This window comes from Microcebus murinus, chromosome 19 (assembly GCF_040939455.1).
Source record: "Microcebus murinus isolate Inina chromosome 19, M.murinus_Inina_mat1.0, whole genome shotgun sequence".
NCBI classification, from domain to species: Eukaryota; Metazoa; Chordata; class Mammalia; order Primates; family Cheirogaleidae; genus Microcebus; species Microcebus murinus.
This window is the reverse complement of record NC_134122.1, coordinates 1,230,068-1,245,029: the sequence shown is the minus strand read 5'-3', so window position 1 is coordinate 1,245,029 and position 14,962 is coordinate 1,230,068. Positions and strand designations below refer to the sequence as shown.

The following is a 14,962-nucleotide window of genomic DNA, read 5'->3' as shown; positions in this document are numbered from 1 at the left end:
ATAAGGCTTTTTGGTTTTTGGTTTTTGTTTCTGAGACAGAATCTCACTCTGTTGCCCAGACTAGAGTGGTGTGGGGTCAGCCTAGCTCGCAGCAGCCTCAAACTCCTGGGCTCAAGCAATCCTTCTGCCTCAGCCTCCCGAGTAGCTGGGACTACAGGCATGAGCCACCATGCCTGGCTAATTTTTTCTATATATATTTTTAGTTGTCCAGATAATTTCTTTCTATTTTTACTAGAGACAGGGTCTCGCTGTTGCTCAGGCTGGTTTTGAACCCCTGACCTCGAGTGATCCTCTCTCCTCAGCCTCCCAGAGTGCTAGAAATACAGGCATGTGCCCAGCCTGTAATAAGGTTTTATTGGAAGCCTCACCAATTAAAATGCTTGCTAGCTCTTCCGCAACTGTGAGTTAGGAGCCTGCAGTCCTTGACAAGCTGGTGTGGTGTTGCCAACTAAGTGCAAGTGATCTGCTTTGATGGCTCATCCAGGGGCAAGGTTGACATGTTTTTATGAAAATAAACTAGCCTACCAGTAACATTTCCTCAGTAAACAGCTCTTTATGTTTTGTAGCTGATGTCAGTTCTCTGGATTAGCCAGAAATTCTTTAAGTAGCTGCCACTCTCTGAACCGTGAGATTTTACCTCTTGTCTGATGTAGGGTGAGCGAGTACCCGACACGCACGTCGAGAGGCCGTTCCAGGTTGCTTCCCTGTGCTGGCACCCGACACGGCTGATCCTGGCTCTCGGCTGGGAGAGCGGAGAAGTAATAGTGTTTAACAAGCAGGACAAGGAGCAGCACACGGTGCCCCTGACACACACGACTGCCATCACTGTCCTCAATTGGAGCACCAACGGGAACTGCCTCCTCTCTGGAGACAGGGTGAGTAAGCACTTGCTGGCCATTGGTGTCAGATCTCTGCAGCCCCGGACCGTCTCTGAAGCACACACACTGGGAAGGATACTAGAGACCAGATTATTTGAAATGTGTGGTTGCCAGCTTCAATTGATCTTGTCAGATGTAATTACAGATTTTGTTTTATCTTAGAAGCAGAGCTTGTAAATTTCATTCTGTGATCCCACTCAATGGCAAAGAAATGAGCTTTGCTAGGAAATTACACCCATAGAGGTGGGGAAATGCCTCAGATACTGTACATTTCACGCACCGCAGAATCACTGGCTTCCATGAACATGTGCCTTTGCTGCCCGGGCGTCCCTTGGCCTGTTTGCCTCGCTCAGGGCTTCTTAACCAGGGTGGATTCTGTCCCTAGTTAGACATGTGGCAGTGTCTAGAGACATATTTTTTTGTCACAACTTTGGGGGGTGGGGAGGATTCTGCTGCCTTCTAATGGGTGGTAGAGGCCAGGGATCTGCTCAACGTCCCACAGTGCAAAGGACAGACCCCATGGAAGGAATGACGCAGGATAGAGGTGGAGAAACCCTGATCTAGATCTCATTTGATATACAAATGCATGGCAGGAATTTCACAGTGTGCTCATTTATTTTAACTGTAGGCAGTACGTTCACATGTTTCACAGTTCAAAAAGCATAAAAGGCATCTAGAGTGGTAAGACTTTCCAGCCATCCCATGTCCACTCAGCCCTCCCTGCCCTCTAGCGCACACGGCTAATACCATCTCTCCAGCTTCCTGAGGCACACCCAGGCACACACACATACATTCTTTCCCTAACTTGTGATTTTGGAATTTTTAAACTTTGAGAGGAGTTGAATATACAAGGAACATCTGTCCACCCTTCACATAGATTCACCAGTTGTTAACACTGTGACTCGTCTGCTTTCTCTCTATGTATTTTTTTCCCTAGTATTTGAGAGTTTGTCACAGGCATGATCCTTCACTGAGATGTCAATCTCTTCAAAACTAGGGCATTCTCCCATATAGCCAGTTATCACACTCAGGAAATTAGGCAGTGACACTGTGCTGTCACCCATACACCATTCACATTAAATCCCTCCAGTTGTCTCAGTAATGTCTTTTTTTTTTTTTTTTTTTTTTTGAGACAGAGGCATGAGCCACTGAGCCCGGGCCCTAGTAATATCCTTGATGGTTGGTTTTTCCTAATTCAGGATCCAGTAAAGGATCAAGCGTTGCCTTGAGCCCCCATTCTTCTTTGATCAAGAATAGTTCCCTGATCCGTCCGTCCTTCCTTTTGTCTTTCATGGCCTTGACATTCTGAGGGTGCAGACTGATGGCTCTGTGGACTGTCCCTTGACTTGGATGCATTCGATTGTCTCCTTGTGATAATTTCTAATAAACATTTCTGGCAGGAATATCAACAGACAGAGTATTGTCCCCTGAGTTCTCTCTTGTTTTCTCACATAAGTGATATCATCCTGTACACACTGTTCTGCTTCTAGCCCTTTTCATTTTGCAGTATATCTTGGACATCTTTCCACACTGGTAAATAGCAAACTACCTTGTTTTCTTCCAACTGGCTTTTAATTATATGAATGTATCATAATTTGCTTAACCATCCTGTTGATGAACATTTCAGTGGTTCCTAATCTTCTGCTAAACAGACATTGGTGCTTCTGGCGTTCTGCACATGGGCACGTTTAGAGAAATGCCTAGAAGGGAGCAGGTGGGTCCCAGGGCACGTGCTCACATCTGGTGGCTGCTGCCCAAACCACCTCTGCGCACTCATGCCTGTGCACGCCAGCGTTTGTCTCCCCACAGAGTGCTGTATCAAAAGTTCACAATGTCGCTTAGGAAAGTAGTATATCAGTAGTGTTGTGATGTGCATTTCTCTCACCATTGCGGATGAATGTCATTTACAGGAGCCATTTGTATTTCCTTTTCATTCATGTTATTTGCCCATTTCTACCATGTTGTCCTTTCTCTCTGGATGATTTTGCTTCTGCATTTCTATTCAGTTCCCACCGCATGACATGGGCTTGACTCCAGACTCCTACTTCCTGGTGATCTTCCCACCTCCGTGCTGCAGAAGTCTGCAAGTGCCCCTTAGAATAAAATAAATCTGGAGCAATAAATTGCATCCTTCTCATCTTGAGAATCAACTAACAAAATAGATTACTCAGGCATAAAATGAAGCCCCAGTATGAGCTGATCCAGTCTTGTGAGGCAGGACATTTAAAAACCGAAATACCTAATCCTTCTAAGAAAATCGAAGATTGTGCTGGAACTAACTGAACAAAGGAGCTCAGGAAAAGAAGTAACGAGTGACTGAGCAGAGCAGACTGCTGGGGCTTCTCTGCCTTCTGCCATAGCTCTGCTGCAGCTGCCCATGGAGTCAGCCCAGATCAGCTGATCCCTAGAAAGGGACATTGCATGGACATCCTACCAAGTGTCCCTTAGAGGTCCCATCAGCAGAGAAGAGGAGAGAACATTACACAGGCCAGGCCACTCACTTCCCCAGGGGACTCTGGCTGGGCCAAGTGGGAGTCAGGTAAACTGTGCCCTGGTGAATGACAAGCCCGTCTCTAACAGCTTTTCAGTGAGGCATGGTGAGCGCACCCACCACTTCAGCCCTTCCGTTGTGTGATAAGCCGCTGAGTCTATCATCCAGAGCACTCTAACCTCCCGTTAGTCTCGTAGTACTCTAAACTCTTGCTCTTCACAAATAGAGATCATTTCTCTCTTGGGGATAGTTTTTCTTTAGAATTTTACTGTATAAAATTATAATGTATGAAATAACTTAGAAGGAATTTGCAGATAGGGAAGAGATGGGCCTAAACACAAAGGATTACCCTCAGGAGTGTTTAGAGGTACAAAAATCTAAGAAAAGACCCAAGCAGGGAGCCCAGGCAGTTCAGTATTTAGAATTGGGAATGAGAATAAAGATATATAACTATTGTATACCCATAATAATTAAAAAGTAAGAAAAAGAATTAGGAATAAGAAATAGGACAGTGTGGCAGAGGAGAAGGGACTGTCTCAGAGTTAGTTGAGTCTCACGCTTTGTGTTCTCGTTTCTGGCTCTTGGCAGAAACCCAAGGGTGGGAAACATCGGCTCATTGCCTCCTTTGGCTTCCCCTCCCCCAGTTGGTAGAAGTCTAACTCCCGATCGCAGTGGGCTCTGTCTGTCCTTCTGCCAGAACAGCAGGTACTTGTTCATCTGGCCAAGGAGAAATCATTGCTCTTAAATGCTTGCATGCAGCAACTTCCCCAAAGCAGCAGCCTAGAAATCTGAATGTGCTGTATATGTCTGATTATGTTCAGGAACCTGGTTGACTTGTCAGCTAGAAGCTTGTATGTGCTAATACAGATCTCTAAAGTCAATTGTGTAAAAAGAAGAAAAAGAAAGACAAAGTCCCAGCTGATTGCATGTGAAGGGTGTAGCACGTGAATGTCTCTGAAGATGCTGTGTGTGTGAACGACATGAGGCACAGTCTTTGCAGTGCTCAGCCCTAAGGAGGAGGCAGGGGCAGGGGATGTTTTCGTTTCAATCCGTGTGTGTGTTTTCTCACTATGGAAGCCTTGTTCTTTTAAAGAATTATTAAATAAAGACACCAATAGTGTTTTTCTTGTTTTCGTTTATTCATATGATATGTACACTCGTATTTTACATACTATTTTAGATCTTTCAGAACTTTTCTTAGAAGTTCATTGTTTAAGTTGCCTTTAAATCTGACGTTATTTGAAAACTATTCCTGCATACAGCAAGAATGGTGTTCTCCAGCATTTGGGGATCTTGGAGTCAGTGCTGATGGAAAAGAAGGGTGGGGAGAAGAGTGTACGGTGTGCTGAAATGCCCCCCACACCCACCTTGAGCCAGGAAGCAGCCTGGGGAGGGCTCGGGCATCAAGTGCGCAGATTCAGGGTAAAATAGGAAACACTGCCCTTCACAAAGCTTAGCGCACACCCCGGTCACGGGAGCCCTCCTCAGCCGGTTCTGATGGAGTTGTCATCTCCCTCCCTTGAAATTCTCCAGCACTTGTCTTTGTAGTAAATTTGAGACTGTGATGACTTTAAAATTAAACACACAGTATAGCTAGCATTCAGATCTTAGTTTCTAATGCCATTCTCCAATAAAAGGCTCCCGGGCTCCTTGAAGAAGTGGCTGATTCTAGGGCTAGGATGGAGCAAGGAGCCTGGAGAATCTTAACGACAGGGTGAGATGTGCTCACGAAACCCCCAGGCAGGGAAAGGTCATATGGACACAGAGGCCAACCAAAGGGCTCCCTGGGCCAAAGCTAGATGGTTTGGGCAAAAGAAATAAGGTAGCATGGGATTGTAATCCAGAGGAGACAGTAAACGTCCGTGAGTCCATGTGGGTATTGGTATTTGGTTGAATAGGTAAATAAATGGTGGAGAAGAGACAGACAATCTACGCAGATACTCCCCTGGAGGATGTAGAACATAATTCCCCGCTCAAGTGTGGGCCATCTGATGTCATCTTCCCCAAAAGTACAGGGTGAAGGGGGAGGAGTTGCTGTCAGGGGAGAAACATGACAGCCCTCCACCTCCACCGGGTGGTCCAGGGCAGCGTGAACCGGGATGAGTTGTGTGGGTGGTGGGCACCCTGGGCGGGATATGAGGGAAAGGCCTTCCCCTGGGTAGTCTTCCCCCACAAACCCATCATCCCACGTTAACTATGGGAAAAACAGCCGACAAACCCCAAAGGAGGAGCATCCTTCAGTGTACCTGCCCAGCACCCCCCAGACTGTCCAGGTCATCAGAAATAAGGAAAGCCCAAGAAACTGTCCTGGGAGCCTAAGGAGATGTGACAACTAAATATCATGTGGGGTCCTGGATGGGGTCCTGGGACAGGAAAGGGGCATTAGGGAAGACCCGAGAGAATGCAAATAGAGTGTGGACTTTAGGTAACATTAACAACAATGTTCATTAATTCTAAGAAAGGACACACCACCCTGAGATCTGATATAGGGAACTTGGTGTAGTATATGGGAACTCTGCAGTGTCTTTGTAACTTTTCTGTAAATCTGAATCTATTCTAAAACTAAAAGTTTATTTTAAAAAATTGAATGTATATAGCAGTTGCCATCTCTAGGGAGTGAATATGGAGAGGGGGTCCATAGAATAATTTCTGGTTCTTTCTTTAAACACTTTTGAATTATTTGAAATTTTCATGATGTACATGTAGTTTTATAATTTTTTTTAAAGTACATCTGTGTGTGTATATACATATGTATATACACATATTTATTATACCTCTTAGAGTGTATAGCAAGAAAATAGTATATGTTACATAATTTAACTTACCTTCCATCAGTCCTTCTGTAAGAAAATGTTTCCTACACATGTGGTGTTGGGTTTTTCCAGCTTGGTGTCTTGCTTTTATGGAGGTTGGACCAAAGGGGTCGCGTCCAGGGGACACCCCTGCTGAAACACGAGTACGGGAAACACCTCACTCATTGCATCTTCCGGCTCCCCCCTCCGGGCACGTAAGTGTGAGGCTCACACGGTGACCTGTGCGTTTGTTCACAATGGGGGCAGAGCATGGAGGGGTCTGCTTCTGACCTAGCAGGGGTTCTGGCACAAGTTGCTCCAGGAGTGGCGAAGTCTTGATTTCTGTGTCATATTTATTTTCAGGGACCTGGTTCAATTGGCAAAGGCAGCTGTGAGTGGCGATGAAAAAGCCCTGGACATGTTTAACTGGAGGAAAAGCGGCTTTGGAAGTTTCCTGAAGATGGGCTCTCAGGAGGGACTGTCGTTCTTTGTCAGTCTGGCAGATGGTGAGGAACTTAGGTCGTGATTCTGGGGAGTCAGTGTTTTAAGGGTGTCTGATAAGGATCTTACACTGACGGACGCTGTTTCTGCACGTGTGCCAGCCTCAGGGCGCTGTGCCAGCTCTCGCTCTGCAGGTACTGACCCAGCGCTCCGAGCGTGGCTCCACTGCTTTCTGACAGAGGCAAACTGGGCCATATTTGTGTTTGAAGGTTTTCACAAGCTTTTTGTCAGCGATTATACTCTACACAGCTACAGAGACAGTGTTGAAAAGATTCTTTTGTGGCACTCCTGTCATGCAGTCTGTGTCATTATCAAGTACCTACTATATACTAGATACTGAGCTGGGATCTGGGAATGAGTTATGAGCAGAATAGGGTTTCACTTCTAGCCTCTTGCCACCAACCAGCCTCCGTTGGGTGGTCAGCACTAAGGCACTATTTGTTTGATTCTAACACAGCTCCTCCTCAGTGTACGCAGTAGGACAGGCTGCCCAGCTAAGGGTGGAATAAATGCAGTGTGAAGTTAAAAGAGAGTCTTGGGCCGGGTGCAGTGCCTCACACCTGTACTACAATCCTAGCACTTCGGGAGGCTGAGATGAGAGCATTGCTTAAGACCAGGAATTCAAGACCAGCCTGGGCAATAGTGAGACACTGTCTCTATTTTTTTAAAAAAGTCTTGTGCAGTTACATGAAGCAGTCACAATTGTATCCATTACTGGAGAAACCAAGGAGATGAGAGCTGCACAGAGGCGATTGGGTTTGAGGAGAGGAGGCTTTTGCTTTTGGTTTCACCAGGCAGCTTGAGGGGAAAAAGAGAACAGATGACAGTAGACAGGCCGTGAGGCCTTTGTAATCTTTAAATAAGAGAAACTTTTCATTTTAGAGGGTAGAGAGACACAGCCAAACAAGGTGGGATTGAGAGGACCCCAGAGGGATATCTGAGTGGGCACAGCACTAGGGGGCATGCAAGGGCAAGGGCCGCTCAGGAAGAGTTGAGAAGGTGGAGTGGGGATGAGGCATGTCAGGGAAAGATGTTGGTAGACTGGGGGCAGCAGAGTCCTGGAGGACCCCAGCTAGGGGGTAGGTTCCCTGCCCTTGGCTCAGGAGCTTTGGGGGTAAGTTAGTCCATGTGCAGCTTCCTTATGTGGAAAATGGAGAGCATGTGAATGGCCACCTAGTTATTACCTGTGAAAGTGCTGACAACCGAGCCTGCTACATAGTATATGTTTATTAAATCCTAGTTATTGTCACAGTTAGCCCCTGGATAACCTTGAACTTTTCAGGGGAATACCAACTCATTATTCATTGGGAATAGGATGACAGGAGACAGGAGGATGAGAAGGCTCCCACAGAACAGCAGAAATGAACCAGAGGGTCCCCGAGAGGGGCTTCACCTACCCAACTCAGATGCCCAGGAGAGAAGGAAGGAGGCACCTGGAGCTGCAGGCCAGCACCAGAGCGGGCTCAGGAATCCCAGGCCGGGCACAGCGAACTCCTGAAGCTCAGGCTAGGAGGAGCTGGTGGAGTTGAGAGGGAAATCCAGAGCGAGCCTGGTGGGATGCACACAGCACAGCTGCAGCACCCTGGGCCAGAGGGACAGGGAGCAGGGACCACAGACTGGGCCTTCAGGCAGGGCCTCGGTGGAGGACATAGCACCCCTAAAGTTGGCAGACTGAGATGAACAAAGACTTCCAAGGCTATGGGATCAGAAGGGTCAACAGTGTGGATGTTAAAATCCTCTGCGATAGGCCAGGTGAGGTGGCTCACGCCTGTAATCCTAGCACTCTGAGAGGCTGAAGCGGGAGCTTTGATCAAGGTCAGGAGTTTGAAACCAGCCTGAGCAAGAGCGAGACCCCGTCTCTACTAAAAATAGAAAGAAATTAATTGGACAACTAAAAATATATAGAAAAAATTAGCTGGGCATGGTGGCGCATGCCTGTAGTCCCAGCTACTTGGGAGGCTGAGGCAGGAGGATCGCTTGAGCCCAGGAGTAGGAGGTTGCTGTGAGCTAGCCTCATCCCACGGCACTCTAGTCCAGGCAACAGAGTGAGACTCTGTCTCAAAAAAAGAAAAAAATAATCCTCTGAGATAATGGTGGAGGAAGGATCAACAGGGACAGCTCAGGGCAGATCTAAACAGTGAAACGGGCTTGTTTCAGAGATAGGCCTGTGAGATGATGGGTAAATGTCTCAGCTTAGAATTTTTATAATGAAGATGTTTTACTGTGAAAGTGTCATTAAGTGGATAGAAATGGCTGCTCACGGAAACACAGGTGAGCCGGTGCTGCCTGTCTGGTGACAGCCTCTGCCCCCAGGGACGGTGCACTACGTGGACGAGAAGGGCAGGACTGCGCAGATAGCATCCACGGGCAGCTCCATCCAAACGCTGTTCCACATAGAGAAGAGAGAGGCGCTGGTGGTGGTCACGGAGAATCTCCTGCTGTCCTTGTATGTGGTGACCCCGGAGGGTGAAGCGGAAGAAGTGATGAAGGTGGGTGGGAGAGCGGGGCGGGGCTGGGGGAGTGCCCTGGGGATCCGCCCACAGCTGCTGGTCGTGCTCCAGAGCTGGGGGCCAGATTCTCTCAGGCCCCATCCTGACTACCGTTTCTTTTTTGGTTAGCAAGACAGAAAAACCTACCATCTTTGGGACAGCTAACATAGCTACTGATACCTTAGTGTCATTGTTTATGATAGGATGTTCAGTTCACAGGTGAGAGAAGCTAGAGGCGGGATTTTCTGTCCCTGGGAAGATGTGGGCAGAATCAGGAGAGAGCCTGGGCTTGCCACTCCCAGGCTGCATCCCCAACAGACCTGAGGAGTGACAGAGTAACATGTGCCCCTCATAGACTCTCATTCACCCTCCCTGGAGAGCTAGGTGGGGCAGGTGCCACTGTCCGTGTGCGGGGAAAGGGCATTAAAGAGGCTCGCTTACCATCTGAGAGCCTATGTCCGTCATTCGACATCCCTTGGCAGGGTTTTGGCACCAGAGCCTTTCCCATCTGCCCTTTGCCCACATGTACACAACGCTCTACCTAACGGGTGTGTGACACTTACTCTCACTGGGTACCGATGTTGTAATGTGGCTACTGAAAGGCACTGAGCACCTCACGGCATCAGCTCTGGGACCACCCTCCCAGGTAGGAGACCTGCTGTGACGGCGTCAGAGCCACACGCTTCTGCATGGGACCCTGCCTGTGGTTGCCCTCCTTTTAGTTTCTTAGTTTACACCAAAGGAATCCATGCTTCTTGGAGAACCCTGAACTTTCCTTGAAGATACTCTTGTATATTGCAGAATCAATTTTTTCCTGTAAGTCAGTGTTTATGTGGTCGTTTCTGCATCCTATAACAGCAGTTGAGAATGCTGTCAGTCACGGGGGCCTGCGTCTTAGTCAGCTGGGCCATCATAACAAACTACCACACCACGTGGCTCGACAGCAGACATTTCTCACTTGCCGTTCTGTGGGCTGGAAGTTCCAGGTCAGGGTACCGGTGAGGGCCTCCTGCCTGGCTTGCAGACAGCCGCCTTCTCCCTGTGTCCTCACATGGCAGCAGGGAGATGGGGAGGGTGAGAGGGAGCCCAAGCTCTCTGGTGTTTGTTCTTTTTTCTTTCTTTTGTTTTTTCTGGTGTTCTTATAAGGCCACAGGCCATAGTCCTATCAGATCACACGGCACCTGGCTTCAGGTGCCCTTTCAGCTGCTCACTAGCTGGTGGGCCCTGGGCAAGTCTGTCCTCTGCAAAGTGGGATGGTAAGACCTGCCCAGAGGTGAGGTCACACCTGAACAGGAACACCCAGCCTCATTTGGTAATCCTTGTGGAGACCTGGCCACTGACTGGCGCCAGCCTCAGGCCACGTGCCCAACCGCCAACGTTAATGTACAAGAGGAATGGTTTGCTTCGGCCCGTGTGTCCTACACACTGGAGCTTGCCTCTCAGTGTCCGTCATTCCCACATTTCCTGCACTTGCTGAGTCTCTGCGAAGTCACAGAAGACCAGAGACTCCAGGCTCATGAAATTTGGACGAGGCAGTCTCTGCAAGAGCAACACGATTCTTTCTGGTTGTTTTTTCCTTATGTAGGTAAAGTTGAGTGGGAAAACAGGTCGCCGGGCAGACATCGCTTTGATCGAGGGTAGCCTTCTTGTGATGGCCATAGGGGAAACCGTCCTCAGGTGAGAGTTTTTCTCCTCAGGACCCCTTGATGAGAATGCCGTCAGGACAGGCTCTTCTCAGTACGAGCTGTGCTGGCGTATGACATAGGTGCAGTGAAACGCAGGTGTTACGGTAGATTTTCTCACGTTGGACAGATTCATTTAATCAGCTCCCAGACGTAGGAACAAAACATTAGCGATCCCAGGAGTTCTTGCCCACCCTGCTCTTCTCCCTCCAGGTTCCCTGCCTCAGCAGGTAGCACTGCCCTGGTGTCTGCCGTGGAATCTCTTTGCTGGCTTTTTTGCACTTGGTATAAACAGACTAATTTATTAGGGTCTTTCTTGTGTCTACCTGCTTGAGCTCAATGTGATATTCAGAGGGCTCCATGTCTTTGGAGTCCATGTTTTCTCCTGGTGACCTAATGCCATATATGAACCAGCTGTTGTTAGCAGCTGCTCTCTCTGATTATAAACAGGGCGTGAGGCCAGACGCAGTGACTCATGCTTGTAATCCTAGCACTGTGGGAGGCTGAGGCAGGAGGATCTCTTGAGCTCAGGAGTTTGAAACCAGCCTGAGCAAGAGCGAGACCCCCATCTCTAATAAATAAACAGAAACATTAGCTGGGCCTCATGATGTGCACCTATAGTCCCAGCTACTCAGCAGACTGAGGCAGGAGGATCACTTGATCCCAGGAGTTGGAGGTTGCAGTGACAGCACTGCACTCTACCCAGGGAAGACAGAGTGAGGCTATGTCTGCAAAAAATATAAATAAATAAATATAAAAAATAAACAGGGCCTGAGATAGTCCTAAGCGGTTCAACAGCACACTTCCATATCAGGAGGCTGTTGAGCCGTGTGTTTTTCCTGATTTTTAACATCTACTACACAGATTCAGTGAAACCCTCAGAGCAGGAGGAAATGTCCCTGATGCAGCTCTCAGTGGTGCTTGCTTTCTTCTGCTGTAGGTTCTGGGATTTAGAACGAGGAGAGAATTACATACTGAGTCCTGATGAGAAGTTTGGCTTTGAAAAAGGAGAGACCGTAAACTGCGTCTGTTACTGTAAGGCCAAAGGTGAGACTTCCCAGCGGGTCGTGAGAGACACAGAGCCAGCTTCAAGCATGGTGCTGGAATGCAGGATAGCCACGGTGGAACCTGGGGGCTGTTCAGGGAATGGCAGCTCGGTCATGACTGACATCAGTCATTTGAACAGTCAGCCAAGGGTGAGCACATGACTCTGAAGTTTTGTCACCCCAGGGGAAGGCCAGAGGGTCTGGTCAAAATGTGACAGAATGACCACATGCACATTGGTCTGCATCCCTCCTGAAACCCCACACGAAGGACGGTGCAGGCAGCGTGTGTATGTGTACACGAGCATGTATGTGCATGTATGCACATGCATGTACATATACACACAAAGGACAGAAAGGATAGATAAGCCAGAGCCACATTCCTTTAGCGCCTACTGCATGTTGAGCACTGCCAGAGCACTGGGGCGGCAGCCCTGAGCAAGGCGGATTGGGCTCAAGGAAACAGGAACAAAACAGAAAAAGCAGCACCCCTAGGACTAGTGCTGTCCTGCCAGGGAGCAGAGAGCACCTGAGGAAACATGCAGCCAGGCATGAGGCCAGAGAGGCCCTGGGTGGAGCGAAGTTTGCTGGGTTAGAGGTGGTGGTCAGAGAAGGGTGCCCGCTGCTATTCCTATCCCTCCTTCACCTCAGTTAACACGCTTTGTTCTCAACTCTAGGTCTTCTGGCGGCTGGGACTGACAAAGGGCGGGTAGCCATGTGGAGAAAAGCTCCAGGCCCTCCGAGCAGCCGAGGTGGGGAGGGCAAGGACAGGTGGACCCTTCAGACCCCCACCGAACTTGAAGGGAACATCACGCAGATAAAGGTGGGACCCCGCGGGGCACCCGTGGCACTTGCTTTTAACCGCACAAAAGTGGAGGAAGTTGCTGGGCACAGTGATCACGCCTGTGATCCCAGTATCTTGGGAGGCTGAGGCAGGAGGATCGCTTGAGGTTAAGAGTTTAAGGCTGCAGTGAGCTAGGCTGATGCCACTGCACTGCAGCCCAGGTGACAGAGCAAGACCCTGTCTCGAAAAAATAAGAAGGGGAGGAAGTAATTGGCTTTGAACCTATGTTTATCAGTTTTATTCAATTTAAGACTATATAAAAATAACAATAATAAAGTGTTAAAGTCCTTTTGGATTTCTGAGTTGCAATTAAGGGATTAAGGAGCTGTACTAGTTAATATTCATATGTCTGCCATCTACCCGTCCCTGTATCTGTGTGTCCCCATCTACATGCATCTGTCTATTAGAAGCAGCTTTATTGAGATATAATTCACCTGCCAAATGGCTTTTGATATATTCACAGCTTTGCAACCATCTCTATAATAAAGTTTAGAACATTTTCATCACCTAAAAAGGAATCTGTACCCCTTACCAGTCAATCCCCCCTTTCCTCTGCCCCCAGCCCTAGGCAGCCACCAATCTACTTTCTGTCCTCTAAGGATTTGCCTGGTCTGGACATTTCTTATAAAAGGAATCACACAACATGGGGTCTGTGTCTGGCTTATCTCACTGAGCATGTTTGCAGGGCTCATCCACGTTCTGGCGTGTGTCTCCGTTTCATTCCTCTGTGTGACTGAGCACCAGTGTGTGGATGGACCGCACTCTTTGTTGATCCAGCCATCAGTAGATGGGTGTTTGAATAGTGCTGCTGTGAATGTCATGCACAAGTTTTTGTGTGGACACACATTTTACTTCCTCTTAAACATTTGGTTCTTGCTTATCATTCCTGTCTTTTTATTTGTATTCTCTATTTGATGAGACATTGTCATAATACCTTCCCTGGCTTCATTAAGCATAAAGGTTTCCTTTAGTTCTTTGGGTATGTAGTGGCTACTTTGAAGTCTTCATTAAGTCTTCAAACTTAACGTTTGAACCTTTTCTTGGAAGTTTCTGATGCCATTTTCCCCCCTGTACATGGTTCCTTTTCTCCTGTTTTGCATAGCTCTTAATTTTTTGCTGGAAAATGAACATTTTAGATAGATTTCACAATGTCATACGAAATTATGAAACTGACATTCCACGTCAGCAGAGGAAAGCTGGATAATTTAATACATAGTGTAAATTTCCTATCCATTTATAAAACATTCCTACATCACACTTAGAAAAGTAAGTTCTGGAAGACACACTGCCAGTCAGAACAGACACCAGCTAGAATAGCCACACATGTGTCCACCACTGAATCTTAACTCTTGGGTATTAGTATTTTAGAATTTTTCTACAAAGCACACATTTTACCTTTATAAAAATTTTCCAAAAATCATTTTTAAAAAATGGTGCTTAGAAAATGGTTTATGACTCCTCATGTGTGTAACCACTCCCCTAACTGTATCTTTCCTCTGCTTTGTTCACACATTTGGTTCTTTGTCCTCCAATGTGGAAATGAAGTGGGGCTCCAGAAAGAACCTCCTGGCAGTGAAGAGTGCCGGCTCCGTGTCCATCCTCAGCGAGCAGGCCATGGCAGCGCACTTCCACCAGCTGGCGGCCGCCGTGCAGGTCTCCCCAAGCTTGCTTAACGTGTCCTTCCTGTCCACGGGGGGAGCACACAGCCTACGCATGGACATGCACATCAGCGGAGTGTTCGTCACCAAGGTGACTGCCAAGGGTCACGTGTGGCTGGGAGGGAGATCGTCCACCCAGACAAGGGACCTGCCCAGTTGGGCAGTTGAGGACAGCAAGGGCCTGGGTGGCAGGTTGAGCACGCGCAGCCCCACCTGAATTAGCTGACTTCCTGCGTCTCTGCATACATCGTGGTCATAAAGAAAATAATTATAAAAACCCAGGGGTATTTTATATAACATGAAACATAGCCTTAACCTGTGTCCATGAAAGACTCAGTGACCTAATGTTAGGGCGATGGGGGTGACAGCATTTAGGAATATTTACAGGAGAAGGAATGGTTTGGAAATGTGCAGTGGGATCTACAGTCCGCATCTCACTTTTCCTGACCTTTGCTTTTGAATGTCCATTATTCCTTTTAGGATGCTGTTGCTGTCTGGAACGGAAAACAGGTGGTGATTTTTGAGCCTTTTGGGACCACCTTACGAAATGCAGGTGGGAGTCTTCATAGCCCCCTGGAGGGGAG

The 14,962-nt window shown here is 47.9% G+C and overlaps 1 protein-coding gene across 1 annotated transcript in view; it reads left to right on the top strand.

Moving 5' to 3' along the window:
- The window catches only part of IFT140 (intraflagellar transport 140), an 85,617-nt gene that overhangs the window by 9,195 nt on the left and 61,460 nt on the right, over positions 1-14,962 (top strand). The window contains exons 3-11 of the mRNA XM_012743456.3: positions 654-875; positions 6,255-6,376; positions 6,525-6,667; positions 8,976-9,151; positions 10,737-10,828; positions 11,774-11,880; positions 12,554-12,699; positions 14,266-14,469; positions 14,859-14,931. Coding sequence (XP_012598910.2) covers positions 654-875; positions 6,255-6,376; positions 6,525-6,667; positions 8,976-9,151; positions 10,737-10,828; positions 11,774-11,880; positions 12,554-12,699; positions 14,266-14,469; positions 14,859-14,931 — 1,285 coding nt within the window. The remainder of the gene's footprint in view (positions 1-653; positions 876-6,254; positions 6,377-6,524; positions 6,668-8,975; positions 9,152-10,736; positions 10,829-11,773; positions 11,881-12,553; positions 12,700-14,265; positions 14,470-14,858; positions 14,932-14,962) is intronic.